The sequence below is a fragment of the Equus quagga genome, chromosome 12 (genome assembly GCF_021613505.1).
Source record: "Equus quagga isolate Etosha38 chromosome 12, UCLA_HA_Equagga_1.0, whole genome shotgun sequence".
Taxonomy (NCBI): Eukaryota; Metazoa; Chordata; class Mammalia; order Perissodactyla; family Equidae; genus Equus; species Equus quagga.
Window position 1 is genome coordinate 73,465,053 of NC_060278.1, and position 25,356 is coordinate 73,490,408.

A 25,356-nucleotide genomic window follows, 5' to 3' on the forward strand; every position below is an offset into this window, starting at 1 on the left:
CTATTTTGAGCTGAATTTCTACAACCTATAACCAAATGTGTCCTGAGTAACACAGGTGGCCACTAATTGGATGGGGTTACCTCTAAAAGACAATAATAGTATCAACAACAATAATTACTGGAGTTCACAAACACATAAAATCAACATTGTTATAAGCACTTGATATTTAATAATTTATTTAATCCTCACAAAAACTGTATTGAGGTGGATGCTATAATCTTGTGTTATACATGAGGAAGAGCCGAGTAACTTATCCAAGTTCACATAGTTGTTAGGTGGCAGAACCAGAATTTGAACCAAAGATATTTGGGTTCTAGAATCTGTGCTGTTATCTCCTACATTATGGTGCTTTGCCCAATAACAGCAATGAATGATGTCTGCCCAGATAATGGATGGTGACCATCTCTTCTTTGTAAGCTCAATAAAATTGATCTCTGCCAGCTGTTAGGATCATTGTTATACCAAATTTTTCTAGCAGAGGCACTTGGGAGGTTGAGAGCTGAGCAAGCTGCCAACAGCCCGATGTTGTGAGGGATGGGGTAGGGCATCAAGGTGTAGAGTCTGGGGCCTGCCACAGGGGAGGACTGGTAAACCCCCTTCAATCTGGATGGAGAGCCCGAAGGGCTACCCTTGAGAAGTAAGGGCAAACCAGAAGCAGACAGGTCCCCAAAGGGTACTTTCTTTATCCAATCACATGACATTTTTCACTCCCAGATCACTCCCAAAATACTTCACATCTTCCTTTGAAAGTTTTTCTTTGCTCATCAGGCCAAAATCTACTTGACTTCTGTGACATCTTAAATGTGTTAATAATATATGCCAAGGAATGGAGACTTAGTTAAGTGGAATACTGACCAAGGAGGAGGATGTTGAATGCTTCAATTTTCCCTACTTGTTTTCTGTTACTACCCTTTGCTCAATCCTAGTTCTCAAGGAAGATTCCTCTCCAACTCTGCCAGTTCTCAGCAAGCAAGTTGTGATGGAGAAAACATCTGGCTTATTGTACTCCCTCAGGAAAGCTGACCTCTCAACTCTACCATGCTGGCCACAGTTAATGGATGCAGGACAGCCTTCACCCAAGGGCGGTCCATCTGGGTGTTGGCCAGGGAGCCTTGAATTGGTCTATTATAGTAACTTTGTCAAAGAGATAATAAATACGAGTTAAACCAATAAGATCCCCTTGCTGGTACAGTGTGAATGTGAAAAATTTAGAGAGAACCAATAATTGGTAGTAAGACTAGAAATTGAGGGATATTGAGAGAAAAGCTTATTATCAGAATCTATGAGGCAGAGGAAACCATTGGTCAGTAGAAGCTATGGTAATCCATGAAGAAGAGATGTGGGCAATGCAAGGTTAGTCAGTAGCAACAGGAAGAGAAGAAACAGGAATGAGCTTATAGTCTAGCGAGGGAGACAGACATTAATTAAATAACCACAGAAATGGATGTAAAACTGCAACTCTGATGGGCGCTGTAAAGAATGCTATGTGGTGTTATGAGAGCCTGTATTAGAGAGATTGGATCAAGTATGAGAAAGTAGAGAAATGATGAGTGAGTTGAGATCTGAAGGATGGAAAAATGTTAACCAGGAAAAGAACCAGAAGAGAGCATTCCAGGCACAGGAAACAGGTACAATGGTCCTGTGGTTTGTAGAAGGACACTGTGGTTGAGAAACAAGTAAGACATGGTTGAGTGTGGGGCAAGATGAGAGTAGAAGGATGGGTAGGTTGTCTAAAAAAAAGGGAGGACAGGGATTGAAGAATTCAACACTTAACAGCTGGGAAGAGGAGAATGAACTTAAGAGGGAGACAAATAGGAGCAATCAGGGAGGGAGAAGATAAATCAGGAGATGAAAGACTGTTCATTGGATTTATCAACATGGCAGTCATTGATAACCTTTACTTTGGGGTCCTTGGTTGGGACTTTGGTTTTAAAGAAACAGGAAGTTACATGTATAGTTTACTCTAATTCATAGATGCTTTTATTTTCCTACCTACTTCCTTCAAAAGAAAAGGTAAGCCCTCACCCCTCAAAATTCCAGATTTGCAACATGAATACAACAAGTAAGGGATTCGGAGAGGTGTAGAACCACTTATATAAATTTTGTTGCAAGGACACAGCTTTCTTGGCGCTTAAAAAAAGAACTGTTTTATAACATATCAAAGTATCCCCTGGAAACTTGTATGTGTGCAGAGAGCAACCTATTTGAAGGACAGAACTAGAAATCAGGAAGGAGAATATTTGTCTTTACTTTCAAAAAAAATTTCATCCATACGTTGAAACTGTGTGTTTAGGGAGCTGAGAAAATAGGGAGTAGGGGAATATTGAGGACAGGAGAAGGAAAAGAAAAGAAGGGCCAGAGTAAGACTTGTAAAGAAGGTGATTCAAATGAAGCCACAGATATACATCCCAGCCACCAAAATGTATTCCATATGGCCTGTCGCCTTGTGTATTCAGCTCTTTTGCTGATCATTAGTTGCACAATGAATAGATGACTTCATCAGGCGGGGTCTGATGATTCCTAAATGATTCCCCTCAAAGACTAGAAGGATTTCCTGGCCTGGAAATGCATGAATGACTTAAATTGCTTTTCCCAGTGGCATTATCTTTGCACTTGCCCATAATGACTCATCTATCATTGGGCTGCCCAGCTACTTAATTGGCCCCGTCTGTTCCCTCTGCCTTGATTAACCCAAGTAACTGGATCATCAGCTAATGTCATCATTTTACTGCTTCTAGATTCTTTGGAGAGTTGACCAAACAGATCAGAATATCGATCCCAGGGCTAGCTGACTCTTAAGAACCAAATGTTTTATTCTTGCCCTGTCTTTCCCGTCTTTGAACCATTAAGCACAGCATGGCTGACATGCCATTATGACACATTTCATGGTGGCCATGTTTTCTCATATAGGTCACTATAAATGCCGTTGAGGTCTTTTGATTTGGCCAAGATACAGCTCCTTTCAATTACTCTGTTGCTCACTCTTTAAAATTGGAAACATTCTCTTATTCTTGGAGGGCCTGGGGGCAGAGAGGAATTTGTACATATAAAATGCTACTCATCTAAACAGGATGTGGTGATTTTATGAATTATGTTGTGCTTTGAGATCCTTGTTTGAAGAGTGCTTTGTAAAAGTAGAAGGAAGTTTTAGCACTTGTGCTTTCATACAGGGATGGTCATGGCAGGATGGCATGGAGACCAGGCATTGCAGACATTCCCTTTGTAACAGCCAAAGTCCCTAATTAAATATTTCTGATCCTTCTTCTACATATTACATAGAAGCCAGGGAAGGTTCCTGCTCAGACAAATGGGTGAACGAGATGATCTTTTATGTAGGGTCCTGGAGAGTTCATACAAGTTTATTTTGCTATATTCGGGGTTCTCTGGAAAAGGAATAGGCTTTGGAGCTAAACGGATTAGGAACCAAACTCCACCTGGACAACTCAAGGCCTAAAAACCTTGTTTTACCTGTAAAATGGGGATAAATAAGCTTATTTCACAGGAAGATCGAGAGAAATAAAGGGGCTGATGCAGGAAAGTGCTTAGTACTGCGCCTGGCATGCACGGGGTGCTTGAAGGGCTAATTACATTTTATCATCTGGCAGTAGCTCTCAGCAGCCTCGGTGGCACCTCAGAATCATCTGGAGAGCTTGGCAAACTCCCATGCCCAGGCTGCACCCCATACCAATTAAATCAAGATGTCTGCGGATGGGACCAGGCTTGAGATTTGGTTCTCACAAGGTACAGCCAAGGAGACTCAGATCTCTCAGAAAGAGCTGCCATTACCAGTCCACCCCCAAGTCCATGCATGGCTGTGTTAGGTGCCTGATTGTGTCCCGGCTGAGTCATGCTCCTTGGTCGGACATGGGAAATAATAGATGGGCGTATGTTGAAGCCTCTTGTTTGGCATGATTACATCCCAGCAGATACTGAGTTCTCAGGTGCTCGATAGTATGTTTTGTGGGGGTTATCTGTTCCCCTGAGAGCTATCTGCTCCAAAGTGTTTACTCAACTTGAGATTAACTCTACTATCAACCTCACCCCTCTCATGAGGGTGGATAAAACCATGGGTGAACCCATCTGGGCAGATGATCGGTATGTTGCCATTCCATCTATTCAGATTTCCAGCTCTGCTGACTTGAGAGATGGGCTAGGTTAACGGAGGCCACAAATACTTTAACCTTCTCTCCAATGCTGTTAAAACAAAAACAGCTGGGGCAGGGGAAGGAAAACAAATAAAACACAAAGCATCCCACTACAAAGCTTTGTAGTCCCCTAATAAAAACAATCGTCTGTGGTGTTTCCAAAAATATGTTTGGGACAACACAATCTCCAGAGGGCCAGAAGGAATTGCGGACAGTGGAGACTCCCAGAATGACCTGTCGAAAGCTAAAGAAAGAAAATTTCTTTTCTGTTAAACCATTGGTATGCAAAAAAAGAGAAAGGCATTTCCCCCTGGAAGACTAAGTGAAAGAGGTGGATTGGATGAAGCTGCGAGCCAATACCGATGCCACTTTCTATTTTCTGCAGACTTTGCAAGCTCACTTTGTAACAGAGGAAATGTGAATATGCCCAGATGCTATGGGGTGACTTATTTGATTATTTCCAGAGCTTAAAAATGCACGTACAGAAATATACACTGCTCTCCCTACTTAAAATGTTTAGCACACACCACAGTCAGAATATAGACTGGATGAGCTCAAACAGACTCCTAGGCAGCACTGCTTGGAAAATGTGGTCCTTTTCTTTAGAGGTGGGAAGAATCTTTCCATAAATCATATCTCACAATTTAAGCAGTCAATCTTTCTGAAAAATCAAATTGATATTCAACAACGCCTACAGTGGTCTAAGGAGGCCTAATCTCCGTCTCTTCCCCTTCCTCGTCTCCCTGTTCACTCTCGGCTTCTCCCCTGGCATGGGGAGGGGGTGGGGGGTAGGGGTGTTGGGGAGAAACGTTTGAATAAAATTTCAACGTGGCAGCAGGAACCCAGTGTCTGTTATTTTAAGTTCTGGACACCAGACAGGACATTTTGTTTCCAACACACTCAGGGGCAGAGAGATCTCAGTAAAGATCAAGAGGCTATGGAGCGGCAAGAATCATAAGAATCACATTAGCAGTGACAAGCTCCCCAGTGGGACGGAGAAAACAGTTTTTGGAGTGGTTTGCTAGAGGAACGCACATTTTTATCATGCACTGAAGCTCTCTCTTTTGATGTCCGGATTCCAAGGTTACAGCATGTTTTATAGTCACATACACATGTTCCAAGGACTCTCCAGGCCACTCAGTCATGCCCCTGTGGAATGCATGCAGGAGCAGGCAGGCTGGACATCAAGGGTGGACCGCTGTCTGATGGCCTGATTTCAAGGGCTCCGAGAAGACGCCATTGCCTCCACCTCCCCTGCCACTGCTCAAATACACCTCAGTGGTTTAATCCACAAGGAGAGTTGAGAATGGACATCTCTTGTGCATCTACCATGAGCCAGGAACTGTGTTTTTGTGCCCTCTTCACAGATAAGGAAAGTGAGGCTGGGAGATCATTAATGCGTTATTCAACTGACCCGGAAATTGGCTGTGCCTACAAGTTTATCAAAGTCTGCTCTTTGGAAAGAAGCTGGTAAACTCATTCCTGATGAGGTGTGAGTCCCATGATTCATAGATTCATACATTTCTCAAATGAAAAGCACTCACTATGTATACAGAAGCCAGGCCAGCTGCTAAGGTGGAGTAGAAGATGAAAAAATTCTGAGGCTGTTTGGAAAGACATGATCTAAAAATAGACAGGGCAGGCATCAAATCATATACAACTGAGAAGAGTCATGAGACAAATATAGACAAAGGTAGTAGGCTTTTCACATAGTAGTGCTTCATGAATTACTTACAGAATGAATTATAAGATTTAATGTTAATTTCATTTAAATAGAGAGCAGTATCTTTGCAAGTCACTAATTATGAAATTTTACACATTAAATGGGGTAATTTGAGAGGCTAGGGGCTTTGTAAATCAGTGATTCTTAAATAGAACACACCAGAGTCTTCCGGGAATATTTTTTGTTCTAGAATAGCACAGTAAAGCCCCTTCTATAGAGATTATGCTCCAGAAGGACTGGCGCAGACCTTTTAGAAAAGATCCCTGGGTAACTGTAGTGTGCACTCCCAGTTAAGAACCATAGCTCGAAGTCATAAATTATATTGTGGGTGTTGACTCTTCTTTTTTTTTTTTTGAGGAAGATTAACCCTGAGTTAACATCTGTTGCCAATCCTTCTCTTTTTGTTGAGGAAGACTAGCCCTGAGCTCATATCCACGCCCATCTTCCTCTACTTTATACGTGGGATGCCTACCACAGCATGGCTTCTGCCAAGCGATGCCAAGTCCGCACCTGGGATCCAAACTGGCGAACCCCGGGCCGTGGAAGCAGAACGTGCACACTTAACCACTGCACCACCAGGCCGGCCCGGTGGGTATTGATTCTACAAAGATAGTAAGGCTGATCTTAACTGAAGACACCAAAGAGCAATTTTGTTTCAAAGCATTTTTGTGCTTAGTCAACAGATCTGTGTGTCAGGTTCCATCTGCCCTTTTCTTTTTTCTATAAAGAATGGCAAGTCACTCATCACCTCTGAGCCTCAATTTACTGATCTGTTAAATGGGAATGATAATAATACCTGCTCCACCTACTTCTCAGGACTTTGGGGAGAATGCTATTTAGTACCTATACGTGTGGGTGGCTGCTGTGTTCAGTAGAGGATTAAAAGATCAATAAATATACTAGTTTCAAGGAGCTTATAGACTAGAAAATTAATGTAATCAGAATGGAAGGTAGGAAATTGAATGCCCTATGGAAGAAATGCTCTAGGACTTTGGAGCAAAGATCTAGAGGTGGTAAGTTAACACCTTGTACGTGCAAGTTTGGAGGTGAGGGCCCTGGGTGAACGAATGGCTCCCTTGCCTACAACCCTTGGATTAGTCATGAGAAAGATGAGTGGAATCAGACCACTGAGAGCTGCAAATGCCACTCTAAGCGCTGGAAGTTCTTGGTGGGTAATAGGGAGCCATGGCAGCATAATGAGTGGGAAATGCCATGTTCCGAGGGAGTTTAGAAAGAGGAAGCTCATAGTGTATACTGCATGGATTAGGATGAGGGGATAAGGAGGTGGCAAAACAAGTTAGGAGGCCCAAGTGGCAGCAAATATCTGAGGTGGATGAGGAGATGTGTGTTAGCAACTATTCTGATTTGCAGCAACAATGCAAAGAAGGTGGCAAAGGACAGGTCCTGGGCTGGGTAACCGGGTTAATGGGGTCCCCTGAAAGGGCTCTGAGAAACAGTGCACATGAAAGTGGCTACCAGGAAGCCCTATCCAAGGCAGCTGCCTACATGACTCAAACCTCTGATTTTCGAAGTGTTGGCTGGGGAGAGTGCACTGAGGAAGCCTCAGGGAGGGGCAATGCAGGGAAAAATGGAGGGAGAGGCTCAGCAGGTGGGAGGTCAGACCATCCCCCCAACCTGCCTCCACTACAACTACAGCATCATGGCCAAGTGCTCAAGGACTGTGAGCCCAGTTTCCTGGGTTCAAAATCAGCTCTACCATCTCGGGTAAGGCACTTCATCTCTCTGTAATCCAGACTCTTCACCTGCAAAGTGTGGATAGTGACAATGATGATAATAATAAAAACAACAATGCCCATTTCATAGTGTTATGAGGATTAAATATTAAGCTCTTAGAAGAGTGTCTGGCACACAATAGGCCCTATACAAATGCTGTAAAATTTAAAAAAATATATATTTAATAAAATGGACTTCTATGTACATTTCACCTGAAAAAAATTCTGTGGCTCAAAAATATTGAAAACCATTCATTTGAACCAACCACTGAACTTACTTGGATTTGCCCTCTAAGGCTGGACCCCTGAGATCAACAGAACTGACCTCTGGCGCCTACAGCCAATCTGGCTGTTCCTGTGCACTCCTCAGTCTTTTTGGTGCCCAGGACATGTCTCCAATATCTTCTTATCTACCAGAATTAAGTGTTCGCTAGAAGAATTTTCATTCTCAGCATTCAAGTTGAAGCATATGACCACTTGTGATGTAACTACATAAAGTCCTCCCATTTTATAAAAGTGAAATCAATTTGAGGGACATTAGCCAGCACTTAAGACCTAATCAAGTGAGCCCTTAGAAGGGACTGGGCTCTTCCTGAAGAAAGAGATTCAAGGAGAGAGACAGGGATCCGCCATGAAGGAGATTCTCCATTGCTGGCTTTGAAGATGGAGGGGCCACATGGGCCGGAATTCAGGGAGTCTCTAGGAGCCCAAGGGGCCCCACTGACAGCCAGCAAGGAAACAGGGACCTCACTCCTGCAACCCCAAAGAACTGATTCTGCCACAACCACGTGAGCTTGGGAGAGGAGCTTGAGTTCCAGAAAAGAGGGAGGCTGCTGACACCTTGATTTCAGCCTTGTGAGAACCTGAGCAGGGAAGAAACTGTGCCCAGACTCCTGACCCCAGGAGACTGTGAGATATTAAATGGGTGTTGTTTTAAGCCACTAAGTTTGTGGTAATTGTTATGCAGAAATAGAAAACTAATACATTCTCTCTAGACCAGGCCACATGCTGGGCTTCTCCAGGCACAAATCCACCTGCTTAATTCTCCCCAGCTGTGGCTGTAGGCTAGCTGGTTTTCTCCACAAACTTCTCCAGAGGACGGGGGTAGGGCCCCACTGCATTTGGGGGTTTTGCTACTTAGCTGAAAATGAACCCATGATGGGAAAAACAAAGATCAATGTGGAACAGCAGCTCCCTTCACTGTCAAAGATGCTACAGCTGGAATCATGTTCTTCCCTCCCCCAGTTGTACTGAACTAACATGGAGTTCCATGTGTGTTACATCGAAACGCCCCCATCTCAGAGGCCATCCATGCAGAGGAAACAAAAGTGGGGAGGAAGCTTCTGCAGGACTCGTGGTGTAAAAGGATCTCTTGTTTGTAGGACGGGTGGAAGGAAGTGGCCACATAATCCTTTTCCCCCATACCCTCCACAAGACAAACAGATTCTCTTTACACTCTTGCTAGGGAAATTTTTTAAGGCCTCAAAGTGAGTGCAGAATTCACTGAGCTGCCATAAAATTCTACCCTTGGCTAACTCTTAAGTGAGGTAAATGAAGACACAGAGGTTGTGGAACATTTTGCAAGCCATTTCTGCCCAACCAGACAAACTTCCCTTGCTAGCTAGAATTTGGTTTGTTGACTAATTCTGTGTTTATTGGATGAAGATAAGTTGTCCTACATGCACGTAATCAGCAATAGGGCTGACAGGCAATGCCTGTCACCTTGCTTGCTAACCCCAACCTCAGGTCTACACACACAAAAAGACCAGGTAGAACTGTTTTACCCCCCAGCACAGGTGATTAATCACTGAGGGAGGCAGCCCCTCAGTTGAAAGCCAGCAGAGCGGAGCGCCCGCCATCTGTTCTGTATTAGCTGTTGCTGAAATGCCAGTGGCCTGAAACCATTTAGAAAACGGAGCTCTCCGTGCCTTCTGTCTCTTTCTCTGCCTCTTTCTGCGTCTCCAGCTGGTAACCAAGTGGCAAATATATTTAGGAAGCAGCAGCTGGTTCCTCCCTCAACAATGCCATGGGCCTTCAATGCCGGGGTCCTCAGACGGGGCCTTTTGGGTGCAATGCTCTGTGGACCCTTCTTGTGTTCATGGAGGGACTTTAGAGGGACAGAGCTAACATGTTGCTGGGTTTGAGGGGAGAAAAGAAATTGTAGGAAGCCAATTTTGTATTAGCTGAACTCTCTGCTAAGGCAGATGCTGAGAAACGTGAGAAGACCTTTTAAAACTCTGTGTCTAATTATCATAGTTTTATCGCCCTAATCACAGTTGTTTAGCTTTTTACTGTCTCTTTCTCTCTCTGAGGGAGAGACAGAATTCCGGGTGAAGGTAAGCTAGCAAGAATGGCCACAAGATAAGCTTGATGGTGCCGATGGATAAGTGTAGTTTGCAGCCCCACCCAGCTTGTGCTGAAGAAAAGCAACATCTTAAGAGAGAAGTTTGTGAATGTATCTCACGTCAAATATAAACAGTAGAAAAGTGAGAAAATCTCACTCTTGAGAGCGAATTGCTGTCACCTAGTGTACTTCTTTCTTTCCCCGCCTCAAAGCCCTAAATCTTCCCAGTTAGTCACTCTTGTTTTTCAAACCTATCAAACTCAAGTGTAAAAATATGTGTGCCCTGTTCCAGGGACCAGAGCAAAGGTCTAAGGTCACAGCTGGAAGGTGCTGATGCCACTTTCTCCAAGTCCATGTCGGGTTAGAAGCAGGGTCAATGCCTCACCTGCCAATCTCAAGATACGATTTCACAAAAGATCAGGATGAATGAAATAATCCAGACAAAATGATTTAAAAATGAAGCGTGGCTGTATTTTCCAGAGTGAATGCATTCTATTTTAAGTCTCTCTCTCTTTTCCTTTATCTTACATTTCTTCTCCAGAGAGTACAGAAAAGAAAAATGGTGAGGTTCATAAATGAATGAAGGTACTTGAAAGACCTTGCCATTTTAGTCAACTCCTTCTGCTAATAATTGAATAAAGAACAGAAATTGAAGCCTTTGGAAAAATTTCTTAAAAATCCCACATATGGTACATAATGAATTTTCTGGAGTGAACTTGCCCGTAACATAACAACGAGACGTAACGACAGAAGCACACAGCTTTTAGTGCTTCCCAAAGTAGACGTGCTTAAAGAATTGTTGAGCAGGATTGTATTTTCATATGAATTCAATCTTGATTTGAAGTCACTAGTTTCATTTCTCTGCCTGGGCTCAGAATTCTCTCGTGACTCGTTACCTTGGCTAGTCAAGTGCTGAAATGATGAGCAACAGCGGTGCCATCCTTGTTCAAGGTTCTTAGCCACCTTTTAATCCATGGTCCCAAAAGAACGAAAGTGTGGCTGAATGAGAGAGTTGGGGTGACTCAAAATAAACCCATCCAATTCAGATAGCTAGCTTAAATGTCCATGTTGTTAAATTGCTTGTTTTAAATTGCAATTTTGAATTTTTTGATAATGACTCAAATTATAATTTTCTGCCTCATCACACCTCCGCCTTCCAAAAAAAGAAGTCCTGAAAGTCTGAGAGTGTGTTACTCTTTCCCAAACATCCGTTCCTCCTGTTCTGGCCTGACTTTCAAAGCTGTTCCAATTTCATGCCATTTTAATTTCTTCTGGGGAAGCATTAGGCCCAGGGTCCATTTTCTGCCTCCAAAAAAATACACAGCATTGGGGGATTTAGCAACATAGTGATGATAAAGATCTCAGTACCTGCCATGGCCTGGGTCTCGGTTCTATGAAAAAGAAGCAGAAGTGGTTGTAGTAAAAACCAGACTAGAAGCCCTGAAAGTCCCTACAAAAAGAAAAGAGATCTATCTTCAGTCCTTTGTTTTTCTTTTTTCCTTAGCCACTTTTATTCCATTCCAGTTCAAGAGTTTATTTACTGAGTAAATAAGGAAAGACTGGGAAGCTGTCTAAAATACATAATGTCTTCTTACAGTATATGCCCATGAGAAAGTCTGGGGAAAGAATGTCCTGGACTGGGGTTAAGTACTGTGGCAAAGACTGCCTAGCTCTTCACCAAACCCATTTCCTTCTCCTAGGCAGACAGTAAATGCCATTTTCCAGGCTCCTTTGTGGTTAGGAAGGTCATGTGACTAAGTTATGACCAATAGAGCATGTACAGAAATAAAATGTGCCTTTCCAGTTACGGCCTCTGAAACCATCGCACACATGATCCTCTATGCTCCTTACCCCTTTGGTGGCAACCTTGGAAGCCATGTGTTGTAGCTGGAGGAGCCACAAGATGGAAGGAGGCTGGGTTCCTGGAAGACAAGTACCTGCCCAACAGGAACGCCCATTTTGGACTTTCTATGAGCAGAAAATAGATTTCTACTCTGTTAAGCCACTTATTTGTTGGAGTTTGTCTGTTACAACAACTAATTTATCTTAACTAATCCTAGCCTTATAAAGAAAGATACTATGAAAAATTTTCAAGGATTCAAAATCCTAATGCCCTTTTACTTTTCATTGCCTGTATGATGTAAAGGGAAATTAATTTTTCTGTGGTGGTTTTAGTTTCTCAACCTCTCATTACTAGTTGCCAAGAAATGCCATGAAAACATGAAGCTTCTTGACTGAAAAGACTCTAACTGCAAATCATCATTAAGATAAGGGAGGGGAGGGAAGGAGTTCTCTCCAGCACGCTCAGTGGAAAATGCCATTTTGGATGCTTAAGAATCAACCTACTCTCCTCTATTTTAGAAATGTATTTTGACTTGGACAGAGAGGATTAGATGGTGCCCAGTCCTTGCTGATTACTGTGTATAAAAAAGTCAAATGCACTTTTGAGCTTTGGATAGTGTCTCCATAGGAAACCTTAAGTGAGGGATTCAGCTAACTGCTTAGATAATTAAAGGAAAAACTCCATTTTTGCTTCTGCTATTTGGGTAGCATTGGCTTGAATTATCCAGCTTACTCACTTCTATATTGGATTGTGTCTAGACAAAGCTTTAGTATATGCAATAATGTAACACTATTCATTTGTCAAAAGAATAGAAAAAGAACTCTAGATTTTGGTCCATGCATGTACTCATCAAAGAAGTGATTGTAACTCCAGCATTTAAACCAAAATAATTCTATAGGTAACCAGTAAAGAAATGATATTGTAATTGTTTATGGATCATGATTAGATTTCAAGGCTTGTCTAGAAAATCTGCTGAGTCCTGAATCCAGTCATTCAGTATGCATTCATTCACATATTGGATGATTAAGGCACAATTAGTTAACTAATCACTACCTACTTGGAGGGCTGGGTTGGAGGGTGTTAACCAACCTAGTAGGAGCAAAAAATTTCATGAGATGGAGGAGGGAACGATTATTGTCTGACTGCGGCCATCATGATAGGATGAAGAATGGGTATAGTGGCTTGTTGGGAGAGATGAGGGAACTTCCAGATGGAAGAACTACCATGAGCACGCATAAAGGAGGTTCCGATGCCTGGTGAATAGTTGATGGGATATGGCCAAAATTACACTGAAGGGGGTCATTCATTCACCAACATATACTGCTTGAGGTTGGGGACAGCGTCCCTGCCCTCATGGCAACTGTATTCTCCTGGGAGAGAGAGACAAAAACCAAGGAAGCGAGTACATAATTCCAGGTGGTGATAAGGGCTATGAAGAAAAATGGTGTAGAATAAGGGAGTAGACAGAGTCACCCCCAAGGAAGGGGGTGATAGTTTAGAAAGTGGGGTTAGGGAAGGTCCCTCTTGGTTGGTGGCAGGAGCTAGAAGGGTCACTCCAGCATGGACCCCCACTCCAAGCTGTTCCGAGTCCAGATTTTTTCTGGGCTGCAAGTTTGGTTCTGAACCTGTCTGAGAGATGAGCTCTAGTAGCAGAACCACGGGGTCAGGAGCAAGGAAGGCCTGTGTGGTGGGCCAGGGGTCAAAAATGAGGAAGAGGGGCTGGAAAACCAGAGAAGGCCCCAACTGTTTTCTTTGCTTTTGTAGAGAGATTCTCTCTCTGTTTCTGGAGCTAAGAAAAATTTTATCAGTGATGATTTTTGACTTATCTTTGTTTTTGAACATCATTTGAACTTGTTCAACTAACAGAATATATACCATTTTTTCATTGCTTGTTTCTTTTTGCATAAAAACCGAGGCATCTTTAGCTCCTCAGATGTTTTCAGTGAATAGAACCCTGGAGTTTTGCAATGACGAGAGAGAGTACTCAGTTTTAATTTTAAAACAGGCGAAATCACCATAAAAGAGTGATACCATAATATAAGCAAATGTAGAGTTAAAAGATATCACCTCCTCATTTCAGGAAATGGAGAGCCTTCCTCCCAGAGGCCAATTCTCAGAGGAAACAAGAAGAGCAATCCCATTAACTGAGAGCCTTCACTCCCCAACTCTGCCAAAGGCAATATGTGATGTGTGAACAGAATTCTGGGGCCAAGGTAACAACTTCTTCACAGATGTGATGTTTTGAATACTTCCCAAGTCATGTAAGAAATAAAACCTCAGAAAAATTTAGCGTGAGGAGGCCCTCTGTCGGGGAATGTGTCTGTTTAATACTTCCTCCTCAGATCCTGGGCTGATCACATTTTTGATTTTCTAAAGGGCAAAGGAAGCTAGAGTTTCTTGTAGTGGTGCAGTGGCTAGGGGTACTTAGTTCTGGTTTGCAGACTCAGTTTCCCCATCCTTTTCATATTGGCCTTCCTGCTAAGGTTCATCAAAACCTGGGTTTCCATATTCTGATAGGCTTGTGAAACTTTTTCTTCATATTGAAAGTGGAGAATTGAGGTAATTATATTTAAGTTTGATCAATAATAGCTAAGATGATTGAGAAACATGAAATTGAAAGTACAAGAACCTTAGTATCTGATATTCAATAGGTACATCAGGTTGCGCAGACCATCTTTGCTTAGAAAAGTGCTAACATCATTGTGACACTGTGTCATCAAAATTTTAACCACTATAGCAGGAAAATGAGTAGCCAACAGGAGGGTGGTAATTATAGTGCAAAGTCAAGCAGATTCCACATAATGATAGGAAAAGCCATTCTTTCCAAGCTGTGAACATGAAATATTTTATCATAATTTATTTTAACTTAAACTTAATTTGTTATCATTTAAACTTAGTGGTTTGCCCACTGGGGATCTCCTTTCTCACCAAATGGATTCCACCTATTGAAGATGCACTGAAGAGATAAAGAATTTAACTGTTGTGGATAGTACCCTGCCCAGCCTGAGAGACGAGTTATTAGAGAAACAGCCTTATCTCTGCCAGAAGCCTACTATCAAATCAAATGGGATAATCAGTGTTGTGATCACGAACTCTTAATGACTTTACGTACTTCAAAAAGTTATTTGACAGCCCAGGATTAAGGAAGAGCCTGTTGTGAGGCACGTGTTCTTCATGAGGGCATAAAGCTCTGCTATTCTTGATAGCTAAGTAAGTGGTCGGCAGATTGGGGAGGAACAGGCGAGCTGCTCACAGGAACTGAGTGAACAGTGCTGATGAATTACAGGGGTTTAAAGAAGTGGGTCAAGATGTGTTTCATGCTTTTCTTTTCTGAGTATTCTCTTATTTTTGTCTGTTTTTCCTCCTCCTTTTCTTCTGGGTCCCGTACCCCTGTCTGCATGCCAGAATTCCATCCTCTGTTCTCTTTACTGTCCCTCTGCACAAGCATACCCCCCTTTTCCTTTCCTTTATGTAAAAATGTGCTTCTCAAACTTGAGCCTATATCAGAATCACCTGGAAGAATGGTTAAAACACATTGCTGACCCTGCCCCCAGAGTTTCTGATTCAGAAGTGCTTGTTGCGGTTCTCGTATACCCCCAGGTGATGCTGCTGCTGCTGCTTCAAGGCCCACAGTTTGAGAATCACTGCTATAAGATGCTTTGTAGTCATTTGCTCTCTCCCATCAGGCATTCCCATTACTTCACAATTGGGGACAAGAGGGAAACTTTTTCAGACATCAGTGGTATTATAATTAGTATATAAATATAAGGTGCAAAACCAAACATAAGCACTGGCAAGAATTCCAAGGAAGAAGTTGATCTTGATTAGCAATTTCAGTCACTGAGATGGCTGATATTAAGCACTCAGAGATTTTGCTTGAGTCCTTTTGACGAAAAGATGACCCTAAACAGATATTTTATCAGCATCTGTATCATGGCAAGAGCATAATTGAGGCTTAGCACATTTGTTTTTAATTCAACTTGAAAATATGTATTGGAGGCCTACTAAGTGTCAGGCACCCAGCTGATTGCTGCTGATATGATGATGCTTTCTATTCATAAGAAATCCATAATTGATTAGTGCTTGATGAGAAGGAGAGGATGACTATGAGGTCATTTTACAGCAATGGTTCTCAAAGTGTGGTCCCTGGAGCAGCAGCATCAGCATCACATGGAGAACAGCAAGAAGCATTTCTGAAGCAGATGTCCTGGGGGCGGGGTCAGCAATCTGTTTTCACGATCCCTCCAGGTGAGGCTGATGCATACTTAAGTTTGAGGACCATGTTTCTACATAAAGGAAAGGAAAGAGGAAGGGGCATATTGGGGCAGAGGGAAATGTAAAGAGAACAGAAGATGGAATTCTGGCAAATGCAGACAGGGAAAAGGCCTAACAGAAAAGGGAGGAATAACAGACAGAAAATTAAAAAAAAAAAAAAAGAGCATCTCTAGAACTAAGGGGAGATCATTTTCAAGGAGAAAATGAGGTGGAGAGGTCAATCAAACCCAGCTAAGAAGGGACTATAGAGTAGGTGGGGAGGCATGGCCTTTGAGGAGGCAGAGTCCATGGAAATGGGCAGAGGACAGGCTGAAGGTGCTGAATGCTGGGTGGGGAGGAGGAGGGGGAAGTGGGAGGAATAAGCCATTCTTTCGGTAAAATTTGCAGCAACGGAAGGGATGAGATTGGTGGCTGTCTGAAGAGAAAGAAGTGTAAGGGAAGCTTTTAGGATGAAGGAAATGAATAAGTTCAAGGTTGAGAAAAGGGGCCAGTGCCTTTAGAAGACAAAGGGAGAGAATCAAGCACAGAGATGTGAAGGTGATAGGGTCATTTATGTGCTGAGTTAAGAGGAAAAGAGGGAAGGATTCTATCTTTCAACAAATATTTGTGGAGGACCTGTAATTGCCAGGCACTGTTCTCAATAATGAATAAAATAGACAAAATGCTTGTTTTTCTGGAGTTAACATCCTAGTGAGGGAAAACAGAAAATGAGGAGACAAATACATAATTTGTCAGGTGCTCGTAAACCCTATGCAGACTATGGCAAGGTGAGGAGAATTAGAGGGACAGGGAACGGGGGCGATTTAAGATAGGGCCAATCTCCTAATGAGGCTGATTTTGAGCAAAGATTCAAAGAAAGTGAGGGAGTGGGCCATGCAGATACTAGTCAGAAATGCTGTTCTAGAGAGGCCGGCGAGTGCAAAGACCCTCTGCAGGAGCTATTCCCCGCGTTCCGGGAAAAGCAAGGATGCCAGCTGCTTGGCGTAGAGCGAGCAAGGGAAAGAGTGGTGGAAAAATGGAAGACCATACCATGAAAGCCTTGAAGGCCACAGTCTGGACTTTACCCTGAGTAAGTTACCTTTTGTTTTAAAGATGATTTTGGCTTCTGTATGGCGAACAAGTCATAGAAGGGCAGGAGTACAAGTGAGGAGACCATTCAGGAGGCTACTGTAGTAGCCCAGGTGAGAACCATAGAGGTAACGGTGGAACTGATGAGAAGTGAACAGATTCTGGATCTATGTCAAAGGAAGTGCTGCAGCATTTGCTCATGGAGTAGACATAAGGTCTGAGAGAAAGGAAGAATTCCAGGATGGGTGAAAACTATTGGAAATTTTGGAGAAGGGAGTGAAGAAATCAAATGAGCTAAAAATAGCAGTAACCATTAACTTTTATTGAGTGTTTACTACATATCAAGCATCATGGTAAGGTTATTAACGATATTCTATCACTTAATCCTCCCTACAGCCCCAATTTACAATGAAGGCACTGAGGTTAAGAGAAGGTAGGCACCTTGCCAGTCATGGAGCGAATGGCCGGCCAGGGACTGGGCCCCATGCTGTCTGGCTGCAGAGCACACATCCTTAATCCTCACGCGATACAACCTCTGATGTCTCTGAGAAGTGAATGACTCCCCAGAGTTGGGGAGAGGAGCGTGGGAAGGCAGGGCCAAGATTGGGAGTTCAAAAAGAATATTGACTGATTAACCAAAAAATGCACATCAAAGCTTTAAATAAATAATAATAAGACAAACATTGACAATACTTTCTTTAGGGGAGTTGTTGGCATGGTTTGGGGCTCACCCTCTTGTGGCTGCTTGTGCTACATCTAGATGAGGAAAATGACTGAACTGTAATCTTTCCAGACCTCTCCAAAAGTGATGTCAATCACTGAGGGATCCCAATCACTGAAGGATCCCTTCAGCCGCAACAACTGGTGTGGAACTGATTCCTGGCTCCCAGGCCTATGAGATAAACATCCTCTCGATCTTGTTTAGCATAAACACTGACCTGAAATTGAGTAGGCCAATGGAAGTTGAGTCATGACATATTTATTAAGCCTAGCACTGGCTATGACACTCAGAGGAGCATCAAATTAATTCAAGACACATTTCTTGCCCTTAAGGGCTTACAGCATTGGTTTGGCTAGTGGACCACCCAACATCCATTAGGATGGAGAAACCAAATCTCCACTTTGGGCTCATTGTATTGCACAAGTGACAGGCCAGGAGATGAAAAGGGCCTCTGTGCATGTGGAACGCACGCGTGGCCTGCAGCCCCTCAGCCTGTGTGCATTAACTCCCCGAGAAGCCTGGCTGCAGAGTGAAGGTAGTTGTTTGTGCATAAACATTGTCATTTCAGTGGGACTGCTATTTCATCTTTGAACCTTGGCTTCAAAGGAACACTGACCTTATTCCTGTAGCTTGCCTTTCTTTGAAGCGTATGGCTTTGCATTGCAGATTAAAGTGAAGACATTCATTAAGGAACAGATCTGGCCCACCACGCCCCAAACTCAACCTGAAACAAAGCCTTGAAAGGCTCCAATCACAGTTGCAGCAGAGTGGGCTGAAGATGAAGGCTCAAAGCAGGGTGCTCTTTCTTAGATCCTATAAGGCAGCTCTGGCATGACGTAGTGCATCCCTCTGAGCTCTGGACAAACTTACCCTGAGAATCAGTCTATCTCGGCAGAAAGGGGTGAGTTAACGCAATATTCCCAACCTGTCCTGTTCATTTTATTTCAAGCAGGCATTGTTGTAAATGAGGACAGCATGATTATTCACCGTGTGCCTTTGAATTCTTCAAAAGACATGTCAGGCAGAACCATCTGAAACCTGGCTGATGATTCTGTCAGTTTTCTTTTCTACTACTTTCCTTTGTTCATCTCTTTGAAAAGAAATGGTCCTATCTTCTTCCTGGTTCTCCTATCTTGGCTTTAAGAAAACAGACTGTACACATAGCCTTCTCTGTATTTTTAAATTTTGTCTTCTCTTAAGATGGCAAGAGAAGAGAGAAACTTTAACTGGGAGGTTAAAAATAATAACCAAATAATTCTTCAATTATAAGGCTAAGGGAGAGAACCAAGGGAAATAGCTCCCACATCAGAGGAAGAAAAATTGATGTTCGACGACTATCGAAGGATAAATGATAATATCTTGAAATGTAATTTTTCTGCAGATCTTCAACTGTGATCAAACAGTGTAAGTTCTGTCTGGGATGAAGTGGTGAACCAATCCAGAGGAAGGAAGGAAATGATTGTAAAGTCAGGTACATGGAAATCTACTGATTCTGATAACATATACGCTAATGGATTGAAGAAATTTGTGATCATTATTGAGACATATGCTAATTTTCAGAATAACTTTTTCCTAGTTATTCATCTTTAAAAGAAGACCAAAGGATAATTCTGTTTATTATATGACAATTCATTTAACTTGCATCTTAGCTTAAATCTCAAATAATGGTTTCCCTTAAGAAATGCATGAAATTCAAGATCATTAATTTGGCTTCCTGAGAAGTCAGATGTTTCAGACTAGTGTTTCTCTACCATGGTGACCATGGAGGTCATACAATGAGTTGGCCAAGCCTCAAGCTAGGAGCAGCCTGAGCCACTGCCCCCAGGGAGGGGAACAGTGCAGAGAGTAGCCTGATTTGTATTAGACTTGGTGCCAGCAAGAAATAACCCTTGTTTCTGTTAAGCTGCTGAGATTTGAGGGTTTATTTGTTATGGTGGCATAATTTAGCTTATCCTGACTAATCCAGGACCTTGGAGGACATCTAGTCTTCCCTCACTTCCATAATAAGAATCCTTCCTACAGCATCCCTGAGAAGTGGTCCCAATGCTTCTTGAACCTCAGGAATGATAGCAAATAATGCAGCAAGCAATTATAAAATGCTTGCTACACAAATTGTTTTCAGACATAATTTTAAATATTTTGTATGTGTTAACAATATTATTTACCTCGTTTTACAGCTGGAGGAACTGAAGTTCAGAGAAGTCACTTGCTCAGGGTTGAACAGATAAGTTAAGTCACCTGCCTAAGGCCACACAGCGAGTAAGTAGTATCCCATGAGTCAAATCCAGGCAGCCACTTTCAGTTTATGTCCTTAACCACTGCACCATGCAGCTGCCCTAGATTGGATTTTCATTTCCTTTTCACACAGACTATGCAACAAGAGACAGAATCGTGAAAGCCAAAAGACAAGGTTGGAAGGGATTTACAGACCAATCAATCACTGCATTTTACATAGAGGAACAAGATCACCTACAAGCCATTTTCCTGATAGTGAAAAAGACAGATTTATCCTGGGGATTTTCAAACCAGTGTTCTGGGGAGCACTAGGGCTCAGGAGAAGGACCTCAGAGGCCATCGGTATGGAGGTAGTTCAATCAGACCAGCCCTGTTCTAATCTGTTTCATGTTGTAGGCATCTGGGTAAAATTTGTGTGTGAATAAAGTATTCTGTTGCCTTAATAAAACAGAAAAATGATGGATCTCTCCATACTTCTACAGAAATAGTAGGCTTGGAAAGTTTCACTCAACAGTGTGCAATGGTTTCACATCAGCTGGGGGGGGTGGGGGCACACGGATTGTATAGCCCAGTGGCCAGTTCTGGGGCCAGGATAATTTTCTCCTTCCATTAGGGCACTCACTACATTACCTGGCAGCAAGAACTGCCTTATTCATCACCGGATCCCCACATACATAGTGGAATAGTGATACACAGTGATACATAGTGAACATAGTGATACATAGTCGAAACTCTGTAAACTATATCTGAAAGATGGAAGGAGAGTTCCAAGAGGCTTTGATGAAACAATTTTTTAAAAAGAAGATTAAGCTCATTTGGGTTGAGCAAAGTAGCACACTTTGGCTGCGGTGACCCTATGTCAAAGAAATGGCTGGAAAGTTATCATTGTGTGTTTGTCCATGTGTCCTCAAATGGCCGTGGTGGATTTGCCCTCCCCAACCCTTGGATGGCAAAAAATAAATAAAAGGATCAAAAATATGAATATTAGATTGACTAATTTGTGCTCGGGGAAACACAAGTCACAGCCCCAAGCAAGCACAGGCAAATACACCACGATTTACTTCATTTTAACACAACTAATTGCACACAATTATCCAAATTTGCTGATCATATTAAGAGGTGAATTAGAAAGTTTTCTTTTCTTTAGCAAAGGATTTGTATGTGTGTGTGTGTGTGTGTGCTCACAGCAGTTCTAGTACATTAGCACACGGCTTGATTTACAAATTGGGTTAGATTAAGACAAAGGTGTATGTTTGGGAAGGGAGGGGATGGATGGGGCAGAAAGGAGACCGAGAGAGGTCTAGGACAGGTGCTCATGGGAGCTTTGATCACTGCAGACCCTCTTACCTTGTGTGGTCCCATCCAGTCCCATGATGAGTTTCATTGATCTGATGATTTGCTCTGCTATTGGGGGGCTCATGGACACAGCATAAGCAGCACTATGTGAGTGAATCCGTAAGTAATCCACAAGGTCCTTTAATAAAGGAGAGAAATTCAAAAAGAAGGTAAATAAATCTCAGTGTTGGTGATGAGAATCACATCTAATCCCATGCTCATTCATAATAGCACAAGACATTGGATTTTCAAATCCAGTCCAATTTTCAATGGGCATCACCAAATTGTTTATTTTTTCTATCCTTTCTTAGCCTCTCCTTCAAAAACCTAGAAGGCATACAAAAGTGGGATGCTGTAAATTTGCAGTTGAAATCTGTAAGGCAAAACTAGATGTGTAAAGGGAAAATGATTTCCAAATATTTGTTGAGTACCTAGTATGTACAAACATTGGTTTAGCACTCAGCAGTGTTCAAAGAATGTGGGATACGATTCTTGCCCTTGAGCATATTACACCAGATTGTGCCCAGGGAACAGTAATGGTAGGAAAAGTAACAAGACATGCAAACTAATGTATGCGTCGGGGCTATCAGACTGCAGAGGAAAGAGAGCTATTGCTGGCTGGAGTAGAGAGGGAAGGCTCTGGTGAGGAAGGGCAATTAAGTCTTGAAGAATGAAGAACAAAGAGGAAAAGAGAAATTAGGGGAGTGATAGGAGGGAGAGGTGAGAAATTAAACCAGAGTGTAGGTTCGGACCAGATAAACTCTGCTTATACCTTGGGCAGTAGGGAACTACTAGAATTTTCGTACAACACTATTTGGAGTGCCGACCCACTACAGAATGTGGGTCTTCACTGGTAGGAATGATTCTCCAACTCCCTTCTTGACTCTTGAGGCCAAATGTAAGGTCGCAGGTAAGCCTGCTGAGAGCCCTAAGAAGCTCCAATAACATAGTACCACAGTGGGGAGGGCCTCAGAACTGGCATCTGGAGGTGCCCAGCCAGACTGGGTGACCATATATCAGACTGGCTCATGGCCTGGGGTCCTCAGAGTGTCCTGCAGAAAAGCTAATGGGCTGATGAGGGCTCAGCTCTCTGCATTAGCAGCCGGGTCGGTAAAGGATCAGCTACTTTCTCTTCTAGCACAACGAAACAGCTTGGAATCCAAAGTAGGTATCTTCTCTGATCATTCGCTCACGAAGGTGAACTGGGAGGAGCTCTGCTTTGGGCAGGCCCATCTCTCCTTAACCTGTCTTCTTTGGCCATATCCATTCCCACTTCCAAGCCTGCGACTGTGCCCTGCGCTTCACTTTTCCATCTCTCTTGGGGTGTGAGTAGAATGGTTGTTCACAAGCATTTGAAACCTTCATAGTTCATCTTCCTCAGTAAAGGGAGTGGCCTGTCTCACAGGTAGTTGGTGACATGATGCCTCTCTTTGGCCCATGGCGGGCAGGGGTAGCTCCATTCTGTCCTTCCTTCCTCCTTCAATATGTCCTTCATTCTAAATTCCCTCTTACACACATCCTTCCTCCCCGACTTCCTTCCCCCCTCTTCTCCATCATTTCACACTCTTCATTCCCTTTTTTGTTTCCTCCTTTCCTTCCCCCTTCCTTCTGCTCAGATTCCCTCTCTCCTTCTCTTCATTTCACTTTCTCCATTTAAATCTTTTTTCTCTCCATTTCTAACAGTTTCCTTCCTTGTTTTCCTTTCTTTCTCTCCTGTGCCCCCACTGCCTTCTTCCCTCCTTCCATCTTTCCTTCCAGCAAGTTTGTACAAGGACTTGCTCTGGGCTATGTTCCGGATGTGGGGGTCCAAGGGGAGAATACGGATAGAAAGCCTAGTCCCTGGGAGCCATTATCCACTTATATTAAAATTAAAATTAAGTTTCTGCCTATTCTTTTGTGTAGTGAATCTCATAAAAACCGTTGGGTGGGTCTTCACCATATTTAAGAGTATGTGCATGATGATGGCCTGACTCAAGACATTGGCCACACGTGTTCAGGAAGCTCACTTTGGAGGATCTGGGGGTGCCTCAAAGAGACAGACAGTCACTTCGCAGAGTAGCTGCAGCCATGCTGTCCTTTTCAGCTCTACGCTCAGCGTGGCTCCCTGAGCAGCAGCAGGGGTTTTCTTCCTCAGGTGAGAGCTGGTGCCTCCGGGCAGGATGCTGGGGAAGCCAACTAGGAGAGAGTGGGTGGGGTGGAGGAAATAGGACGATGGGGGTCATGTGGATCCAAGTCAGGAAAGGGCTGTTTCAGGGAGGTGATCTGGCCTTGAAGCATTTGGATAGATGCAGAGGAGTGGAGAGGCATGGACATGCACTAAAATCAGGAAGGAAGATGGCATCTGATGGGCAAAGAATGGAGGAGTCGATTGGGAGTAGTGGGAGAAGCTAGTGTTTCCAAGACAAAGTGATGAGGGGTTGTCCCCTTGAAGGGAAGCCTGCCTGGAGTTACAGGCCAGGCTCTGGAACCTGATTGCTTGGGTTCAAATCCTGGCTCTGCCACTGACTGGTATGTGACAATAGGCAAGTTACTAAACCTCTCTGTGCCTTAGTTTTCTTCTCTGAAAAATGAGATAATGTAATACTTACCTCAGAGTCATTATGAGAATGAAAGGAATTAACACATATATGGTGCTGAGATAAGTGTCTGGTGCATAGGAATACCTGATGCTGTTGTCAATTATTGTTAATGGACTGCAAACTCAGAGATTTTTAGAACTGAGAGCATGGAGTGAGAGGAGGGGACCAAAATATAAAAACTCCTTGGAGCATCTTTATTCCAGCTCCCTCAGTTTGCAGAGGGTAATGTTCTAAGGTTATGTAACGACACATTGGTGGACCCAGACATTGAATCAAAGATTTTCAGCCCAGCTCTTCCTCCATCCTTATTAGGGTGATAACCGTAGGAGAGAACAGAAAGAAAAAGGGGGGCCTTTTAAAGAAAGGAGTGCCCAGACTTGATGACAGCTTAAAGGCCTCTGAACAGATGATGGAACCAGGAGCTAACACCATACTGATGTTAAGTGGCTACTCGAGGTTCTATTTTAAGAACTTTACGTGTATTAACTCATTTAAGCTTCACAATAACTGTATGAGGTAGGTACTATTTTTATCTTTAATAATACCTGGTAGGTATTATTTTTATAGATGAGATCAACAACTCACCGAGTGGATCAGAAAATTATCCAAGTAAGAAGTGGTAGAACAAGGATTTGGACCCAGAGAGTCTGGTTCTAGAGTCCCGGCCCTTAGCACCACACTCTATTACTTCTCCAGATCAGCAGAGCTGGCTGGGCACAGGGTGAGGGGGACCAAGGCAGCGCAGAGAAGACACCTGCTCTCCTACTTTCCCCTGTGGTGCTTTTCCTAGTCCACAGAGACTGCTCTTCTTTTTGGGGGGAGGAGGGAGAATTCCTAATATGCTCACGTGTTTATAATCCTAAACCACAGACTGAGTCACGTCAGTCTCTAAATCTTTCTTGTCTGTTATTCTTACTTCTCCAGAGACTGAAACCTCCCTGAGAGCAGGGAACGGAGTTATACACGTCTCTTAAAATCCAGAGCGGTGGGTACTCAGCAGGGGCTCGGTCAATCCTGATGGTCTAATGGAAAGCAGAGGGGTCTTAGGGAGTGAGGAAGGGCAGTGAGGGTCCCCAAGAATATAGTGGATACCAAGCGGCATTCGTAGGGACTAGTGTAGCAATATTCTCCCGGCCTTGGGGCACTGCTGACAAAGATCAGACAAAGAAACAAAACAAAGCTTCCTTTGATCCCTAACGGGCTCTTCTCAATATCCTCAACCTCCAATTTTCCTTCTCTGAGAAATGTCATAAAGCCACGGTCACAAGTATTCTTAGTTGGAATAAATGCCTCATCAGTGCATATCACTCCCTTATAACAGTAAGACTATCTTGCCCACAATCTTACTTCCTTTA

At 43.1% G+C, this 25,356-nt stretch overlaps 1 protein-coding gene and 1 long non-coding RNA gene across 3 annotated transcripts in view; one reads left to right on the forward strand and one right to left on the reverse strand.

Annotated features, from left to right (window-relative positions):
* SPTLC3 (serine palmitoyltransferase long chain base subunit 3) overlaps positions 1-25,356 on the reverse strand; it is a 113,733-nt gene that overhangs the window by 14,842 nt on the left and 73,535 nt on the right. The window contains exon 8 of the mRNA XM_046678288.1: positions 21,435-21,561. Within this exon, the coding sequence (XP_046534244.1) occupies positions 21,435-21,561 (127 nt within the window). The remainder of the gene's footprint in view (positions 1-21,434; positions 21,562-25,356) is intronic.
* LOC124248376 (uncharacterized) lies at positions 17,578-21,069 on the forward strand. Of its 2 annotated transcripts, XR_006891025.1 has the most exons (4): positions 17,578-18,753; positions 19,234-19,323; positions 20,030-20,111; positions 20,221-21,069. It is a non-coding gene; the product is annotated as an uncharacterized LOC124248376 (long non-coding RNA). The 2 variants fall into 2 exon arrangements; XR_006891024.1 differs by having other exon boundaries at positions 20,030-21,069.